Source organism: Bombus flavifrons, chromosome 9, assembly GCF_040668555.2.
Source record: "Bombus flavifrons isolate JBK064 chromosome 9, iyBomFlav1_principal, whole genome shotgun sequence".
NCBI lineage: Eukaryota > Metazoa > Arthropoda > Insecta > Hymenoptera > Apidae > Bombus > Bombus flavifrons.
Genome location: NC_138450.1, coordinates 8,093,305 through 8,112,080, shown reverse-complemented (window position 1 = coordinate 8,112,080; position 18,776 = coordinate 8,093,305). Strand labels below are relative to the sequence as shown.

Here is an 18,776-nt window from a genome sequence, read left to right as displayed (position 1 = left end):
ATAAATATAAAATAAGCCAAATTTAAATTGAGTATTTACGTATACATACATACCTACAAACATATATAATTTAGCATTAGTGTGCTTAATTTAAAATGCATAATTTTTAAAAGTACATGTATATTTTTATAAATTTCGGTATTGATGCGATGGTTTGCTATATAAATAAGTAAATAAATATATATATAATATAAATATATACATACAAAAATGTATAGAAGATATGTAAGAATATACGACAAAAATGGTATCCATACGCGCATATAATTGTATCTTATAAAGAAAAATATGGAAAAGAAGACAGGAAGTTAGGATACAACCTATATTAGCTTTAAATATTATCTCGTGGCGCAATGTATAAAACAAAATTCAATTACATACATATATAATTTTATGTTTGACGTGTGAAGTTTTCACTATATCTGTATCCGCATATATATTTGTATATATATATTTTAGGTTTCTTTGTTGCGTCCATTATACGTTTAGAAATTACTTTGTACATAATATAAATAAACAATAAATGAATAAATAAAGACATATAAAAAACTTTGGAAAGTAAGTATTTATATAGTACGTATATATATATATATATATATATATATATATATATATATATATTAGGATTTACTAATCCCAACGTATGTATATTTATCATATTTATTTTCTAACAACTAAAATTTGATATTATCTTTTAATGCTTCTACTATTTTTTAACAATTTTTATATTTTACGTATTTATCATTTGAATTTATGTGTACTTCATATAAGCGATAAAGAATAAAATAATTAACAGTTTTAAGTAAAGCAATAATTCGATTTTAATATTATGGTAGCTTTTAAAACTTTTATGAATCAAATGAGTAAGATCTTGGATAATGCAAATATTTAAAAAGTGTTAACATTTCCAAATTAAATAGAAGTTGCTCCTTATCTTAAAATTGAATTGTAAAAATAATAAATATATTTTAATAAATACCAATAATTTTGTCATTTACTTATATTTGTTATTTCTAAAAACTTAATTTTTAATAGAAATATTAAGTTATTTCATGTATCATAATTGATATTGAAATATTTGTAGATATTTAACGGTGAATCATGAATGAATGTAAAATTGAATCAGATTGAATGGAATCTGACCAATAACTGTCGTGTTTCAAGTAATCTTGACTTTGAAAATATAAAGTTATATTCTACATATATATTTATCTGAATATTATTAATGTAAATAATTACGTAGCATTGTGTAATTATTTAATAGTCGAAAAAGACTATTATATACTGTATTTTTTGTCATTTATAACACATAAACATAACCTATAATAGTAATAAAGATATATCTATATAACTGACAGTATTAGGTATTTTTTATAATAAAAAAATAGTAAATAAATGTTAGTGATGATCCTGGTAAAAGATTATACTATTATTGTTATACTTTAAGTACAATGATAGTTGTGTAATAAAATATCCAAAAGAAATTATAATGCTTATATATACTATATATTATAATATATTTCTAATAATTTAAGATTTACAGAATGAACGGTTTGTGTTGAATAGATTCCAAAATGAAATATTCCACATCACCACCAGTAAGTAGATGTAATTCACCAGGTGCAGTTGAAACAGGTTCAAATTTACCTATGCCAGTAACTTACAGGTATAAGATCAATCAAAATATTTAAATTTATGATTAGTTTAATAAATTTGAATATTTTTACAAATGTATTTTAGGCAAGATTGTATGGGTGCTGCAACAAAATGTTACAAGTATCTAAGGAAATTATTAAAATTTGAACAAATGGACTTTGAATTTGCATTATGGCAAATGATCTTTTTATTTATATCGCCACAAAAAGTATATAGAAATTTTCAAAGTAGAAAACGTAAGTTACTTTACATATAAAATGATATCACAATGTATTATTACTATGAAAAATTAAATCTTTTCTAGAGACAAAGTCACAATTTGCAAGGGATGATCCTGCATTTTTGGTACTATTAATGTGTTGTCTATGTATATCTTCCATTGGTTTTACCATTGTTTTGGGATTAGGATTTCTTCAATTTATAAAGCTACTATTTTATATGATATTTATTGATTACCTTGCAGCTGGCTTAATAGTAGCAACAGTATTTTGGTAAATTATATGTTAACGCTATTAAAATTGCATTATGATTACATTATGAAAATTGCATTATGAAATATTATGAAATTGCAAATTATGATATACATTTTATATATATATACATGTGTGTGTGTGTGTATGTGTGTATGTATGTATGAATAAAATATTATAAAGCAAATAATTTCTACTAATTGCAGGATTATAACAAATCGTTATCTAAGAATTGACAAAACCCAGGATGTAGAATGGGGTTATGCATTTGACATACATTTAAATGCATTTTTTCCACCTTTAATCATACTCCATATCGTACAATTGTTTTTGTACAATGGTAAATTTACTTGTCTCCTATTAATATTTGCCCGATTTTTATTAATATCTTTCTTCTTGTATTTATTATTCTAGGTCTTATAAAGTATGATACATTTTCATCACAATTTGTTGGAAACACAATCTGGTTAATAGCTATTAGTTACTATATTTACATAACATTCTTGGGTTACACAAGTAAGTACATAAATTTAGTATTATATCATTTGAACATCAATTAAATAATTACGTTTTGTAAAACTAAAAAATTAAAAAAAGCTTGGCTATTATAATTTGGAAAATAAAAGTTAATAAATTCTTTGCATTTATTTCAGGTATGGAAATACTTCACAAAACACATATGATATTATTAACATTACCAATAACATTACTAATGTATATTATGACATTATGTGCAGGCACCAATATTAGTTATTTAGTTATGGAATTTTATCATTATCGAGTTGTTTGAATAAAGCTTATTTTATTACAAAAGTTCATTTCAAATTAATTTTTGATACAAGTGTTTATGCATTAAAACTGAATGAATTATAATTGCTGTGTGTGTGTACCAATGGAAAATATTTATATGTAGTCTGGAAAAATTATCAACATGTTTAATAGAAAGTTCTAGAGGTATTTATTTCTTTTTAAAACAAAATATATAAAAAAGATATATTAATGTATTTTGTTACAAATTTTTCTTTAATAATTATACATTTCTAATATAAAATATCATTCGTAAAGGTCATATTATTAAATGACAAAACTATTTGTATTTAATTTTCTAAAGATGCAAAAAATGTTTGTACATTATTAGTTAGAAATGCTACATTTTTTTATTTATATTGTTCATGTGAAAGATAGTCTTATGACAAATTGTTATATCGTATGAATTATTTGTATAAATACTGTATATAACACTTTTATATTGTCAAATAGTTCTTAAAATATTTCGTTTTTAAAAATTGTCTTATATTTATTATAAAAATAAGAAATAAATAATGTAAAGTATACTGTAAAGATATCCTCTCTTGAATACGAATATTTTTAACCCTTTGATTGCTTACAAATAGTAAAGTGTTTAATTGTATTCACGAACATATATTTTTAGTTGATCAAGAAATATAATTAACAGATATAATTATAAACTTTTAATAGTAGTGATTAAAGCATAGGGATTAACAATCAGAAAGTTAAAAATTTTAAGGACTACTAAAATTATAATTTTAATTTGTTAATTGTTTATAAGAGTTTAGGTTGCTGTTTTAAAGCTGAAATGTCTAAAATCTTACTGGGACAGATTGTTCGTGGTGTTTGACTAGATGGAAGACGTTGTTTTGGACTATTTCTTGGATTTGTAACCTTTAAGTCTGCCTTTGGAGACATTTCATTTTGTAGTGCATTAATATCTGTAGAATAAATAACCTAATTTAATTAAAAGTATGTTGTGTACACACCGATTAAAAGTTGTTTTAATTTATATTTTTACCTTCTGTTTGAATATTATTTTTTCCTGGAACTAATTGATATCTTTGTAAATAACGCATTGTGGCAAAAGACATATTTGTTCCTTGTAAATTGCTAACCATGAGATGATTAACTGATGCACCTTGCCTTTGTACTGCTAATTCAGCAAGTTGTTCGTCAGTTAGATACTTTAAAGCTAATGCCTTCATATGCATACTTGTATTTGTTTCATTTACAGCACTTGTAGCTTGTGTCATGTTTGTTTGATAATCCAAACGTGGATAAAATGGTAAGTCGAATGCCATTCTTTTAAATAAATTATTAGAATTATTCATTATATATAATACAGATATGATTTAACTCAATTATATAATACTTAATTATCTAGAGTAATGTTAATCATTTGTTTTGCAATATAAAATTTGAATAATGTATTTTATATAGTAAGAACTATAATATATAGACTGTAATAAAAGTTACCTTGATTAAATTACGTAATTACTTAGATTAACAAAATATAGATAATCAAGATTTTCGTTATGTACAAACTTTTAATAGATGCAAGACATACTTGTTGCTGTTGTTCAATTCTTTAGCTTCTGAATTTTCACTTAAACTAATTCCAAACTTTTTAAGTTGCTGTAATGTAGCTACTTTTACAGTATCTAATACTGCTCTATTATCAATTTCATCTCGTTCATTTTGATTTACTTTTGTTTGTTTTTGTTGTTGATCATCTATAATACAAGAGTTCTGTAATAATTGATTTACTTGTCCAAGAACATCATTGTAAAATGTCCAGCCCACTTTTGAACTTCGTTTAACATTTTCACTATCATCATCACTAGAATACTCCTGCATTTCAACATGGATACTAGGTTCTGGACTAAGTGGCCTTTCATTTATTTTCAAATCATCACTGTTTAAAATTAGACTGTCTTCAATGCAATTTGAATTTTGCTTCAATCCAAAAGGCTGCCCTTCTTGTTGATAATCATTGTAATAACGAGAATTATTTACAAAATTATTTGTTTTTACAGAACTATTATCTCGTTGTATATTTGCTTCTTTATCTTGATCTACATTAGTAAAGGTATTTGCTATAAATTTTGTATTTTTTTGGGCAGTATATTCAGTACCAACAGTACCCACACATACATGATTTCTTGGAATCATTGGTGTTTTTATATTTTCGTAATTTCTTGTTTTCACTGTACAGTTTTCTAAATGTTTTTTTATTCTATTTTCAGTTTCATCTGATTTTGTTGTTTCATCTTTACATAATTTTGGAGATTGAGATCTATGAGTATCTGTTTCTCTTCGAATATCTACATAAGCTTGTTTCTCTAAATCCTTTGTAGAAGTAGTTGCATTTAAGTTACTACTTTGTTGTTGACTAGATGACATGTAACTCTCTGAGTCTTCAACTATGTTTTCTAATTGTGCACTAGGCATTCGAGTAAAGGAGTTTTTGTATCTTCTTAATGATTCATTAGTATCATGAGAACCAACACTGTTACACATCTTTAAATTTTCTTGCTTTTGTTGACCATCTTTTTTTTCATAATTTTCAATATCCATTGTAAAAGGATTATTTTGTACAGTGAATTCAAAACTTGTCATTACACCAATTGAAACTTTCTGTTGCATAAATGCTTTTTTTGATTGTGCATCTGTTAATATCAATTCATTTTGATTTATATTTTCATTTTTGTTACAATTCTCTTTTTTTCTATCTAGAGAAGAATCTCTCCGATAGACACTTCTTTTTGTGTTTTCAGGCACAGTAACATAATTAGAAGTACCTAAAACATTATTAGAGTTTGTATGGAATTGATCACTTTGTGTTTGTAATTGAAAGGAACAAGAGCATTTTTTTCTTTCTTTTAAATTTTCTTCTTGTATTTTCAACAATCTGTCCACTTGTATCTGTAAAGATTTAATTTGCTCATTTTGACTATTTATAATTTGTAATAAATTCTTTACTGTTTCTTGATTATCTGTATTGTTAGTAGGATAAGGATGGAGTTGAGGAAATGGATATGCATTCATGTTAAAATAAGGATATTGTTGTCCTAAATAATGTGGTAATTGGAGTTCATTTCGTTGCAATGTACCTGGATTAGTAGGTACATTTTGTACATTTGATTCAGGAATTGAATCATTATATACTTTCTGTTGGTTAGAATTATGAGCTGCTAATTGTCTCTCATATAATAATGGAGAATATTCATCTTCTTTAACTTTGTAATTATCAGCATTTATACAAGGCTTAATAACTTGTGATATAGCAGACAAAGAATCTATATGTCTTATTTTATTGTTACATTGTATCTTTGTATTTTGTTCTTTATCAGTGTGCAATGTATTACTTTCAGACCCTTCATAATTATATTTACAAGGAGAATCATTGTTTTCTCTACTTGATTTCTGCTTGCAGTGTGAAGAATTATAAATATCATCCCTTAAAGCATAGTTCTTTCGTTTGGATTCATTTAAAGTATTTGTAATATTACCTTCTGTTAGATACGAGTGTAAAATATAATTTTGATTAGACTGTTCTTTTACAGGAGCTATACAATCATTAACTTTAGAAGATAGGGGTTTCCCTAAATAGTTCTGTTCTTTCCAGGCTGCATATGATCCATTAACATTTAATGGAGAAGAATGACTACTTTCACTTCTTAAACCTTTAGATTCCTCAGATGGTGAACAAAAATGTGTACGTTCTGTACTCTTACAACTTACAGGTTTGTCAAATATTAAAGAAACTTCAGGCACACATGGTACTGCAAAACACTGAAATTAGAATAATTAAGAAATAATTTTTTGTTTAAAATATATTATTTTTACTAATTTTTAAATTTAAATTAACTACCAATAGTCATTAATCACTAAATCTTCAATTTATTTATTGGCTTGTATTTCTTACTGCATGTAAATCGATATTAAAGTTTTATTGCTTCTAATAAAATCATTACAAAGATGGAGAAAAAATTAATATTTCGCTATTATTTTAAGCTTACTAATATTATGAGAAATCTCAAGATTAATATATTTTATTTTTTTTATTATATATATATATATATATATACTAATTTACATCTTGAAGAAAAACTTACATCAAGTTTAGATGCAGGTCTTGGTGTTATTCTCGGTTCAAATTCATCTTCATTACTGCAAAACATATTTCAGTTTAAATTAACAATTGTAATTTATACACATTCGTTATATTCATTAATTTTCACACATATATGTTATAATTAGTAAATTATCAATATTATCTTGCAATTAATTTAAAACTTTCAAAAAATGTTTTATAAAACCCCTCTGTTTTATTTATTTTTTAATTTATACTATTTCTTGCAATAGTTTTTGCTTAAAATACTTTTACTTCACTGGAAACTTATTTCAAACAAATTATGTGACAGATGATTCGAAATAAAAATGCAGCCAACATAAATAGCAAAGTCTAGTGAATAAAATATACATATGTATATCGTTTTAGTATCTTTTTAAACCAAGAAAGTATTCTAAATTTTGATTCATTTCGAATTTTTCACTGTTCTTCATAACCAAAAAGAATATCTTTTTAATGCTTTAATTAGATGTAATTTTACTAGATTTACTACTTTTCGAATTTCTTTTCAAATCAGCAATTCTGATATTATGTTACATATATTTTACTACTCGTTATACATATATACATGTTGGTATATAGTTGTATTATATAACTATACATATATATTTACTATACACATATCTTTCTTAAAAATTTGCTTATTATAAATTTTTGTTGTGCCACTTATGTATTTGATATATACACATCTTTGAAGTATGTTCCTTTCTACAAAGAATTAGTAGATAAATGAATGATTTATTTTGTATAGTGTGTATAATTCCAATTGATGTGTAAATATTACAAATAAAATTAAATAGCATATTATAAAATTGTATGTAAATGCAAATCTATTTTAAAATAATTTTATTATTTGAAATCTAGATGAGTATTAAATGAATATTATTGGATATTATAGAAATTATTTTCTTCTTTTGATACTCCCTCTTGTGCCTGTTTTACCAGGTGAGGATTAATTGGATATGTGTATATCAGTATGTATAGGATGATATATTGCACGGTGCACCACATTGGCAAATGACTGAAATTTTACCATATAATATTAGGCAAGATAAAAAAAAACAAGTTTCTGATAAACTATAACTGTCATTGTTACTTGAGAGAAGAACAAGTTCGAAAATGTTTGACAAATAATATAGAAACACATATCGAGAACATTAGTGTGGCGTGGTATTTTAAATCTATGTCAGAGTTGTTTGACCTGTGATATCTTAGAATTTAGATATCGTCTATTCTAAAATCTCTGATCTGATGTATTTCGAAGTTCAGCGAAGTTTTATTTGTTATAGGTAATTATCATATTCTTCAATGTCAAATTATACAATACTATATAGTAATATAGTGAATTAATATACGGACATATGTCTTGTACGTGATATGGACTGTGATACATTAACAAATTGTGAAATACACCTTAATGCTTCGATTTGCAATGCAAAAAAATGTAGGAATTCATAAATATTTATGTGTGTTATAGGTGGGCAGCTTTTTTCTACTTATGTTCTATAGACATTTTGCATAATTTTTTCTTTTTAGTCTATTAAAGATTCATTGGTATATAGAGATATTTTATTATTCAATATTAAATTTCTGCCACTGATCCTTAGTGATTGAATAAACATATATATGTAGTGTAATCAATGTTTATATTTAACAGGTTAACATAAGTATCATATTATAATCCATATTTTTTCCAAGTAAATTATTATTAATAGTCTGAAGTAATTTATGGAGAGAAACGAAAATTTTATAATGTTCATATTTTATACAACACACATTGCATTAGCAAAGAAGAAATTATACCTATAGGAAGTCTAGTTATTCATAATACAAGGTTTGTATAAAAAAGTATAATATAAGTGTTGATAATTACCGAAGATACAAATTAGTCTGATAAAATATTTCATATTTAGCTATGTATATTAATGGGTTTTTAGATCTAGCTTTCTCTCCCTGTGATGGTGACTGTGCAATTATTTAGTCATTGGCATTTAATTAATCTTAAAACAAGTGCATCTTTTTATATAAAAGTCTTGCCAATGAGTTACTTGTAAGAGTACATATTAAAAAATGGCAATAATTTATTTTTGTGCTCATATCCTTAGTATTTGATAGTTATAATGGTAAATACATACATATTGCTTTCATTTATATTTTTATATTAATAAGATAGATATAATAGTTTAGTTTCATATATATGCTTAATTTATTAAGAAATTACATTACAATGATTTAATATAAAATAAACGTAGTTAATATCTTAAATAAAAAATAATATTTATATTGTGGTTATTTGTTAAAACTAATTAAATTTAATTATTTAAATTATTGTATTTAGATATATCATGACATGATTCTGTGGATATTATAATCAATAAGAAGTATATTTTCTGGAAGCAATAAATAAAATAAAAAGATGGATAGCTCAGAGTATGAGACTGTACGAAATATGACACTTTTATTTTTTTTGGAGCTTCTTGTGGATAAAGGTGGTCCACGAACATTACATGATTTAAGCTGTCAGTTTGGAGCTAAGGGATTTACAAAAGAAATGCGCCAAATAGCTGGTGGATCACAGAGTGGTCTTAAAAAGTTTTTAGCTCAATATCCAATGCTTTTTCTTATTAATGGTGATTACGTATCAGTGAATACATTTCAACAAGTTGTAGAAGAAGAAAATGGGTGTAAATTAGGAGGGAAACGCGATTATGCTCGAGAGGCTGTAGAATATTTTACAAATAAATTAATGCAATATGGTGTTGGTACAGAAGTACCAATAAAAAGTCTTTTGGGACATCGGTCTCAGGCTTCTCCAGAAGTTAGACATATTTCTGGTCAACATTATAAGGAGTTTAGAGACTTTCTTATAAAATATCCTGATGCTTTTGTAGTTACGGAAGATAATGTAATGTTAAAGCAATATGAAGGCATGAAGGCAGAACCTTTCGTGGAGTTAGAACCTGATATACCTATAGACCCAGAGATTACTGCAAAGTTATTAGATTTTCTGTGTGAGTGTATTGAACAAAAGGGTCCAATCCTTGTAGATCAAATGTTTAACATAGTTAATGATAAATTTTCTTGTGAAAATTGGACCTCAATATTTAAGACACCGCAGGATTTGTGTACATTTGTTAAAATGTTCCCAGATGCATTTCACGTTCAAAGTAATTTAGTAACATTAATTGGAAGACCAAAATCTTCCCCTATAGAAGGAAAAGCAAAAACAAGATTTCCAAATTCTACAAGAAATCAAAATAATACTTCAGACAAAGCAAATATAAGTCAAGTTATTCAACCAAACAATACTCAAGCATCCTTGCAAACAGTTAATTCAGAATCTATTAGTACCAATATTACAAGTCAGATTAATTCTGTACAAAATTCTCATTCTTCATCTATTGAAAGTAATAGTAGCTCTCCTCCAGTAAGCTTGCAACAACAAACTTTGAAACAAAGAATAAATATGCTTGTAATGAAGACTTTAGCAGATAATACAGAAAAGGATAGAAGTTTACAAACCATGCAAATGGGAGATGCTTGGAAATTAAAGATATTGCAACAAACTAAAATAATAGTAAATCCCAGGGAGAGTCTTCAAATTATAGAAGATATAATAAATCCTCGTAAGCCTCCTCCAAATGGTAAAATAGTTGTTTCGTTTGACTGTGAAGGAATAAATTTAGGAGTTAAAGGACAACTGACACTTGTACAAATTGGAACTATGTCTGGACAAGCATATGTGTTTGATTTATTTGCTTGTCCTAATCTTGTACAAGCTGGAGGCCTTCAAAAACTTCTAGAACATAAAGATGTTATTAAAGTAAGGAACAATATTTAAAACTTGATATTAAAATAGAATTAAAACTTGAAATTTTATTACATTTTGTAGATATATTTATGCTTTCATGGTTTTATTTTGATTATTAATTGTATGTATTGTTTTAGGTGATTCATGATTGTAGAAATGACAGTGTCAATTTGTACAAACAATTTAAAATTATGTTGAATAATGTTTTTGATACACAGGTATTTGAGATTCACAATTATTAAAGTTTTTTTAAATATTTTTTAGAATATAAAGTACTAAAAATATATGATGCTTAAAGAATAAATTGTGTTTATATTTCTAGGCAGCTCATGCTGTATTGCAATTTCAAGAAACTGGTAAACCTGTATATAAAGTTAAGAATGTTAATTTGAATACACTATGTGATCATTATGGTGCTCCAAGTAATCCATTAAAAGAACAATTAAAAAATATCTATCGTAATAATCAAAGATACTGGTGTAGGCGTCCATTAACACGAGATATGCTCATTTATGCTAGCAGTGATGTTCTGAGTTTGGTTCCACAAATATATGTCTCCATGTCTAGGTGTAGTATTTAATTATTTTTTGTTTATTGATTGATTTGTCCTATGCATATTTAATGTAGTAGTTCATTATTTTACATTTACAAATTTATTTACAAATGACTTAACAAATGAATAACCAAAACAGTATTTCTGTAAATTTGTGTAGATGATAATTATATCTTAGGTGTCCTTTGTCAATTATAATTGTTTTCTTTGCTTATGATATTATTAGACTTATAAAACCAGAAGTACAAGGTCTTTTTAATGAGCTGTGTGAGGAGCAAATTCAATTACACATTAAACCTGCAGAAGTAAAAACGCGAAAGAAACAACGGAAAGTGGAAACAGAAGTTGCAGATTTGAAAAAAAGAATGGAAGAAGCAACTACCAAAAATATTGTTTTAAGCAATCGTGAAATACGCCTTTTGCGTTATCTTGATCTTACTGAAGATGAGAAGGAGAAACTGAAAGGTAGTTATAAAGTTGCAAGAAAATTAGAAAAACTTGAAAACATGGGTCAAGATAAAGGAGAAAGTAGTGATGATGATGATGACGATAAGATTGAAGATTTGCAGTATCATAGTATAGAAAGTTATACTTCTGAAAATTCACATTCTGGTACATTTCACAGTTAATAATTTGCATTATTTAGTGATATCCATATGGTTACATATATTTATATATTTATTTTCATAGGTGGTCTAGTATCATCACAGAATTCTGATACTCTAAGCCTCACAGAATCAATGCAAATGGTGGATGAAATTCTTTCTGATGGACGAATGGATAGATTTGAAAAGATTGAAAAATTAGAAGCTATTCTTTCAGCTGTTACTGGTTCTGCAACTGATCAGTTTTCCTCAAGCAGTGCAGATGTATCTCCGACAAAGAGTGTATGCTCGTGTCAAGATAAAAATAAAAGTCCACGACCAGATTTTAATACCGTAACTAGTGTGGCTTGCCAAACGTATAGTACAGGTGATATAGTAATTACCAAAATATTTCTCACGGAAGAAGAAAAGGAACGTATAGATTTATTGAATTCGCCAAAAAAGTAGATATGTCATAGTTATTGTGAAAGTGGTAAGGAAGGAAGTTGCCATTGTTAGATTTTTACGAAAAAGACGAATAGGTGATGAGAAATAAAACAATCTAGGTAAAAATTGATATATTTTATGTAGTTTGACAAAATTGTAATTTTAAACTGCAACAATCAGGCACATTAATATTCGATACAATTTTTTTTCCAACTCTGATGCTGTAGTAATCAGAATTTAGGAAAAATTTGTTTTTTAATGACAAAAATTCAGTATTGTGAAATATTTCATTTTCATAGATGATTATCTTTCTTTACTAGATACAAGAAGGAATAATCGAATTATGTATTTACTAACAAGAATATTTGATAAAATATTTTTTAGAATAATTTACGTTGCTCCTCAGGACTAAAACATTAATGTTGTTCCTCTGTAAAAAAAATATAAACATATAAATGCTTTAATGATACTTTAAAACAAAATTTTATTAACTTTTATATTACTATAGAAGTATAGAATTATACTATATGTAGAAAAGAATAATTTTCTATGTTAAGTGCTGCATTAAAATCGCTATCTTACATAATGTGCTTTTTATATATTTTTGTATAAAAATATTTTCAGTTTTATTGGAAAATATTTTTGATAATATTCACTTTTAACAAATGTTTATGGAAGTATACAAAAATGATTAGTAAAATAAATATAAATATGTAAAATAGTCATTTTACACATTTGATATGCCCAATTTTTTTGAAGTTGTATTTGTGCTAAGTTCTAATATACTGTTTATAATTAATGAAACAGGATGAAAGTCTTTGCATGTTTTCTTTTTTGATAATGATAAATGAGATTTAAGAACACTCTTATAATAAAGAATTTAAGGATAACTATATTTAAAAGAAATTAACTGCAATAATCACAAAAACAATACAAATGTGATAATGTTAAGATTCAGCAGCTTTTAATGCAATACTTTTCAAGAATATAGTGTTTGTTTTTAATTTTTAACTGTACATTGATATATTTTTTGATTTTAGACATCTATTTAGAATCTTATTATTCTTATAAATTGCAAATATATAAAATTGTTTGTGAAAATGCTTGTTTAAAATATGCAATGTGCAACATTGAAATTGTTATTTTTGAAATATTTAGATAATGGTAATGTTATCAATTCTTTTACGTTATTCTCTTTCTTTGAGTAGCTAGTTCTTTATGAATAGAAAACTATATAAACTTTGTAAGACAGGCTATAATTACAATACATTTTAAAGTATAACATTATCATGAAATGATTTTAAATAATATCAATTTTTATTCTACAGTATGTTCTTTAACAGAAATATGCCTGTTAACATTATATTTATTACCACACATACTGATGTATGTAACATCTTTTTTCCTTAAATATAACATTGATCAATATGATATTAACGGTAAATTAGATTCAGGTGCCTTATTTGTACTAATGCATTTAAATCGTTTTAACTAAAAATGTATCCTAAATCTAAAAAATGACAGAACTATTTTATCTAAAATAGTAGGCATTGTTGTTATTAACAGTGATTAATTTATTACATTAAACATTTAAAAAATGTGCATAATAAATTTCTTGAAATAAATTAAAGTGATTTCTTTATATCATTATCAGCAAAAAATATTCCTGCCCTTCTTCCTCTGTATATCATTAATTTAACAATAAATAATTGATAAGTTGCATTAGTAACAAATAAATCATACAATAATTTAAAGATTATTATTCTATTTAGTTCAAACTCTCAAATGATGTTTGCTTGTTTTGTTACATGTGATTTATCATATCGGTGAAACTTTTATGGCAACAGTGAACTATTTACGTCATAAAAGTTACTTTTGTAGATTGTATGAATTTTATAAACATTCTGAAGTATCCGTAATGTATAAAATTTGAGTAATTTTATTTAATTTTATATTATTATTATAATATATAAATTATATAATAATAATAATAATAATAATAATATGTATATAATAATATATGTATACATACATATATACAGTTAATATATTTTTATGTCAATATATAGGGTAACCCAGTTAATTAAGATCACCTAAATATCTGCCTTATTTATTGTTGTATGAAAAAATATCTCAAAAATAGACTTTTTTTATAGCATGTCAAGGTCATCAGTAGTTCTTTAAATAGAACTCTGTATTTATATACAATATATATTTTATTTAATTTTATATTATTATTATAATATATAAATTATATTATAATAATAATAATAATAATAATAATAATATGTATATAATAATATATGTATACATACATATATACAGTTAATATATTTTTATGTCAATATATAGGGTAACCCAGTTAATTAAGATCACCTAAATATCTGCCTTATTTATTGTTGTATGAAAAAATATCTCAAAAATAGACTTTTTTTATAGCATGTCAAGGTCATCAGTAGTTCTTTAAATAGAACTCTGTATTTATATACAATATATATTTTATTTAATTTTATATTATTATTATAATATATAAATTATATTATAATAATAATAATAATAATAATAATAATATGTATATAATAATATATGTATACATACATATATACAGTTAATATATTTTTATGTCAATATATAGGGTAACCCAGTTAATTAAGATCACCTAAATATCTGCCTTATTTATTGTTGTATGAAGAAATATCTCAAAAATAGACTTTTTTTATAGCATGTCAAGGTCATCAGTAGTTCTTTAAATAGAACTCTGTATTTATATACAATATATATAACAATATATATTATATATATATTGTATATAATACAATAATATATTTATTTATAATATATTTATATATTATATATTTATATATTTATATATTTATTTATAATAATTATAATTGTATATAATATATTATTTATATATATTGTATATAATACAATATATATATAATATATATTGTTATATAATATATATTATATAACAATATATATTATATATATATATATAATATATATAATATATATATATATATAATATATATACTGTATTATATACAATATATATAAATAATATATTGTATATATATATATATACAATATATAATGTACAATGTGTTAGACCTTAGCATAACTTACAATAATATAAAGAGTGTATCAAAATATTTCAACGATGAAAATATATTTTGCAAGTTGTATCAATTTTTTAAGTCAATACTTGCAGTTTATTATAAGATATTTTGTCTAATGCGATAACATTTGATCTTTAAGACCCCCGCAAATTGCAAAATATTTTGAAGTTATAATATTCGATGCTATTTCGTATACATATTCGTGAACCCGTGTGTAGTATTTAGTTACCTATACATATTTATATGCATATATGTATGCACAGTACGGATTATAATGGGGGATAAGATAATTTCAGAGTCGCATACTTGTTGAATCTCTCCCATTGTGCTTACAATACCCGTAAGCGTTGAATAATTTGATTAATTCCGTTCAGACTGATTTCTTTTCACAGTAATATTTTTAGAAGAAATAAAACCATGTCCGCTGGAAATTTAGGTAAGTTATATTTGTAATTATTAAGGAAAAATTAAGAAAAATAAATGAGAATAAATGAGTGAAAAATCAAATTTTCCAGATCTAGAATACTTATAATTAGAATTTATTAATATCTATAATTGATTTAAATATTAGTTATTGATATATCATTAATTTATTGCTTATGCGATTATAACTGCTACTATTATTGCAATTATGAATATTTTGTAATGTTATATATTATAAAGATATTGTTTATAAATTTTTTTTATTCAATAAACTTTGTCAAATAAAGTAACTAGTATATTTATGTCATAAAATTAACTTATTTTATTTTGTTTATTCTATTTCTAGCATTATTGAGTGTATCCGATAAAACAAATCTTTTACCATTTGCTAAAAAGTTACATGAACTAGGTTTGTCTTTAGTCGCATCTGGTGGAACAGCAAAATCTTTGAGAGATGCTGGTCTCCCAGTGAAAGATGTATCTAATATCACTGGTGCACCTGAAATGCTTAATGGAAGAGTCAAGACTCTTCATCCTGCTGTTCATGCTGGTGAGGAGATTCATATATTTGAATTTATTTTTTATTTTACTTATGCCATACATACTATATAGAAAGTTTATTTATGTAGGTATACTAGCTAGACTCACAGACTCAGATCAGCAAGATCTTCATAAACAAAATTATCAGCTCATTCAACTTGTGGTATGCAATTTGTATCCATTTGTAAACACAGTTGCTAAACCAGGTGTGACAATTGAAGATGCAGTAGAAAATGTAGATATTGGTGGAGTAACTTTGTTACGAGCTGCTGCTAAAAATCATAGTAGGGTAACAGTTATTTGTGATCCTAGTGATTATGAAAAAGTTGGGAAGGAATTAGAATCATCTATTAACAAAGATACTTCGTTGGAAACTAGGTATATATTCTATTAAAATAGATATTAAAGAAAATAGTTTTATACTTTAAAATATTGTATTTTTTTTTTTAATTTTTAGACAAGTATTAGCACTTAAAGCATTCACTCATACAGCAGAGTATGATAATGCTATTTCAGATTATTTCCGTAAACAATATAGTAATGGGGTTTCTCAATTGACATTAAGATATGGAATGAATCCACATCAGAAACCAGCACAAATTTTTACAACTTTAGATAAATTACCACTGACAGTAGTAAATGGTTCCCCAGGTTTTATTAATCTTTGTGATGCATTAAATGGTTATCAGTTGGTGAAGGAGTTAAAGGCAGCTTTAAATTTGCCAGCTGCAACATCTTTTAAACATGTTAGTCCAGCTGGTGCAGCAGTTAGTGTACCACTGGACGCTGTAGAAGCAAAATTATGTCAAGTAGATGACTTATTACACCAACTTACACCATTAGCAACTGCTTATGCACGTGCACGAGGAGCAGATAGAATGTCAAGCTTTGGAGATTTTATTGCATTATCTGACACATGTGATGAAGTTACTGCTAAAATCATATCTAGGTAATGTATGATATAATTAAATTAAAAATTGAAGTCAAGAAACTATCTTTTATTATTATTTATATTTTAGAGAGGTCTCTGATGGTATTATTGCACCTGGCTATTCAGAGGATGCCCTTAAAATTTTAAGGAAGAAAAAAAATGGTGCATATTGTATTCTTCAAATTGATCCAAATTATGTACCATCTCAAATGGAGCGTAGAGTTCTTTTTGGTTTAACTATGGAACAGAAACGTAATGATGCAGTTATTGATAAAAATACATTTTCCAATGTAGTAACCAAAAATTTGACCATTTCTGATAGTGCTATGAGAGATTTAATTGTTGCTACTATTGCTTTAAAGTATACCCAAAGTAATTCAGTTTGTTATGCAAAAGATGGGCAAGTAATTGGAATAGGTGCAGGACAACAATCAAGGATTCATTGTACAAGACTTGCTGGTGATAAAGCTGATAACTGGTATATTGTGTTCTTAATATCTAATGTCTGTTGCATATATCGTAATAATATAATGTATATTATGTGTATGTAATCGTAATAATATAATATAATATAATAATAACGTTATAATGAACGTTTTTCAGGTGGCTTCGACAGCATCCCAAAGTTACTGGTATGAAGTTTAAGAAAAGTGTAAAACGAGCAGAAATTTCGAATGCTATTGACAATTACGTAAACGGATCTATTGGAAAAGATATGGATGAGGCTACTTGGGCGGAAATGTACGAGGAAGTTCCACAGAAACTCTCAGAAAGTGATAAAACAGAATGGATAAACAAAGCGGACAATGTTGTTTTAAGTAGTGATGCTTTTTTCCCATTCAGAGATAATGTGGATAGAGCTAAATTGGTATATAGTTTAGTTATTTATTGTATTATCTTGTCATATCTTTTTCTGAAATTTTAAAAGGTAATTATTTAATTACAGAGTGGCGTCAAATATATTGCAAGCCCTTCTGGTTCTGTAAATGATAAGACAGTAATACAAGCTTGTGATGAACATAAAATGGTATTAATTCATACTAATTTGAGACTGTTCCACCATTAAGTAAAAAAGATATGATTCAACGATTGCTTTATTGTTTAATTATATCAAAGCATTATACATTATGAAAATCATATCGTCTATAGTCTATTATAGTAATGAAGAAATAGTTTTACAACATAAATTTATCAAGAGCTAATGTATGGTTGATTGTAATATTGAAAATGTACTTTTATATGAAATAAAATAAACTGACAAAAAATATGTTATTTCTTAATTTATTTTTGTTTACTTTTGAATTTAAATTAT

At 25.3% G+C, this 18,776-nt stretch overlaps 4 protein-coding genes across 10 annotated transcripts; 3 read left to right on the top strand and 1 right to left on the bottom strand.

The window, feature by feature from the left end:
* The first annotated feature begins 1,086 nt into the window (after window positions 1-1,086).
* On the top strand, window positions 1,087-2,939 carry Unc50 (Unc50 RNA binding protein). 5 transcript variants are annotated; one of them, XM_069120747.1, is made up of 7 exons: window positions 1,087-1,227; window positions 1,567-1,666; window positions 1,741-1,892; window positions 1,961-2,147; window positions 2,333-2,466; window positions 2,541-2,642; window positions 2,780-2,939. In XM_069120747.1, the coding sequence occupies exons 2-7, from the start codon at window positions 1,575-1,577 to the stop codon at window positions 2,914-2,916; spliced, it is 804 nt and encodes a 267-aa protein (XP_068976848.1). In that variant the 5' UTR covers window positions 1,087-1,227; window positions 1,567-1,574; the 3' UTR covers window positions 2,917-2,939. The 5 variants fall into 5 exon arrangements, with proteins under 5 accessions (XP_068976848.1, XP_068976850.1, XP_068976852.1 ...); XM_069120749.1 differs by having other exon boundaries at window positions 1,112-1,249; XM_069120751.1 differs by having other exon boundaries at window positions 1,120-1,163.
* On the bottom strand, window positions 2,332-7,521 carry LOC138183588 (putative leucine-rich repeat-containing protein DDB_G0290503). The gene is made up of 4 exons (XM_069120735.1): window positions 7,037-7,521; window positions 4,486-6,713; window positions 3,937-4,220; window positions 2,332-3,856 (listed from the first exon to the last, which is right to left on the bottom strand). Exons 1-4 carry the CDS (start codon window positions 7,100-7,102, stop codon window positions 3,690-3,692), a joined length of 2,745 nt encoding a protein of 914 aa, XP_068976836.1. The 5' UTR covers window positions 7,103-7,521; the 3' UTR covers window positions 2,332-3,689.
* A 487-nt stretch (window positions 7,522-8,008) lies between these two features.
* Window positions 8,009-13,171, top strand: LOC138183589 (egalitarian protein homolog). Of its 3 annotated transcripts, XM_069120737.1 has the most exons (9): window positions 8,036-8,099; window positions 8,343-8,530; window positions 8,711-8,887; window positions 8,991-9,176; window positions 9,392-10,876; window positions 11,002-11,082; window positions 11,187-11,431; window positions 11,644-12,029; window positions 12,108-13,171. In XM_069120737.1, the coding sequence occupies exons 5-9, from the start codon at window positions 9,470-9,472 to the stop codon at window positions 12,467-12,469; spliced, it is 2,481 nt and encodes an 826-aa protein (XP_068976838.1). In that variant the 5' UTR covers window positions 8,036-8,099; window positions 8,343-8,530; window positions 8,711-8,887; window positions 8,991-9,176; window positions 9,392-9,469; the 3' UTR covers window positions 12,470-13,171. The 3 variants fall into 3 exon arrangements, with proteins under 3 accessions (XP_068976837.1, XP_068976839.1, XP_068976838.1); XM_069120736.1 differs by lacking the exon at window positions 8,343-8,530 and having other exon boundaries at window positions 8,009-8,342; XM_069120738.1 differs by lacking the exon at window positions 8,991-9,176 and having other exon boundaries at window positions 8,009-8,530.
* Window positions 13,172-15,835: 2,664 nt separating this feature from the next.
* Window positions 15,836-18,731, top strand: LOC138183165 (bifunctional purine biosynthesis protein ATIC-like). Its single transcript, XM_069119769.1, has 7 exons — window positions 15,836-16,006; window positions 16,340-16,543; window positions 16,623-16,911; window positions 16,991-17,482; window positions 17,553-17,942; window positions 18,068-18,332; window positions 18,411-18,731. Exons 1-7 carry the CDS (start codon window positions 15,988-15,990, stop codon window positions 18,528-18,530), a joined length of 1,779 nt encoding a protein of 592 aa, XP_068975870.1. The 5' UTR covers window positions 15,836-15,987; the 3' UTR covers window positions 18,531-18,731.
* The last annotated feature ends 45 nt before the right edge of the window (window positions 18,732-18,776 follow it).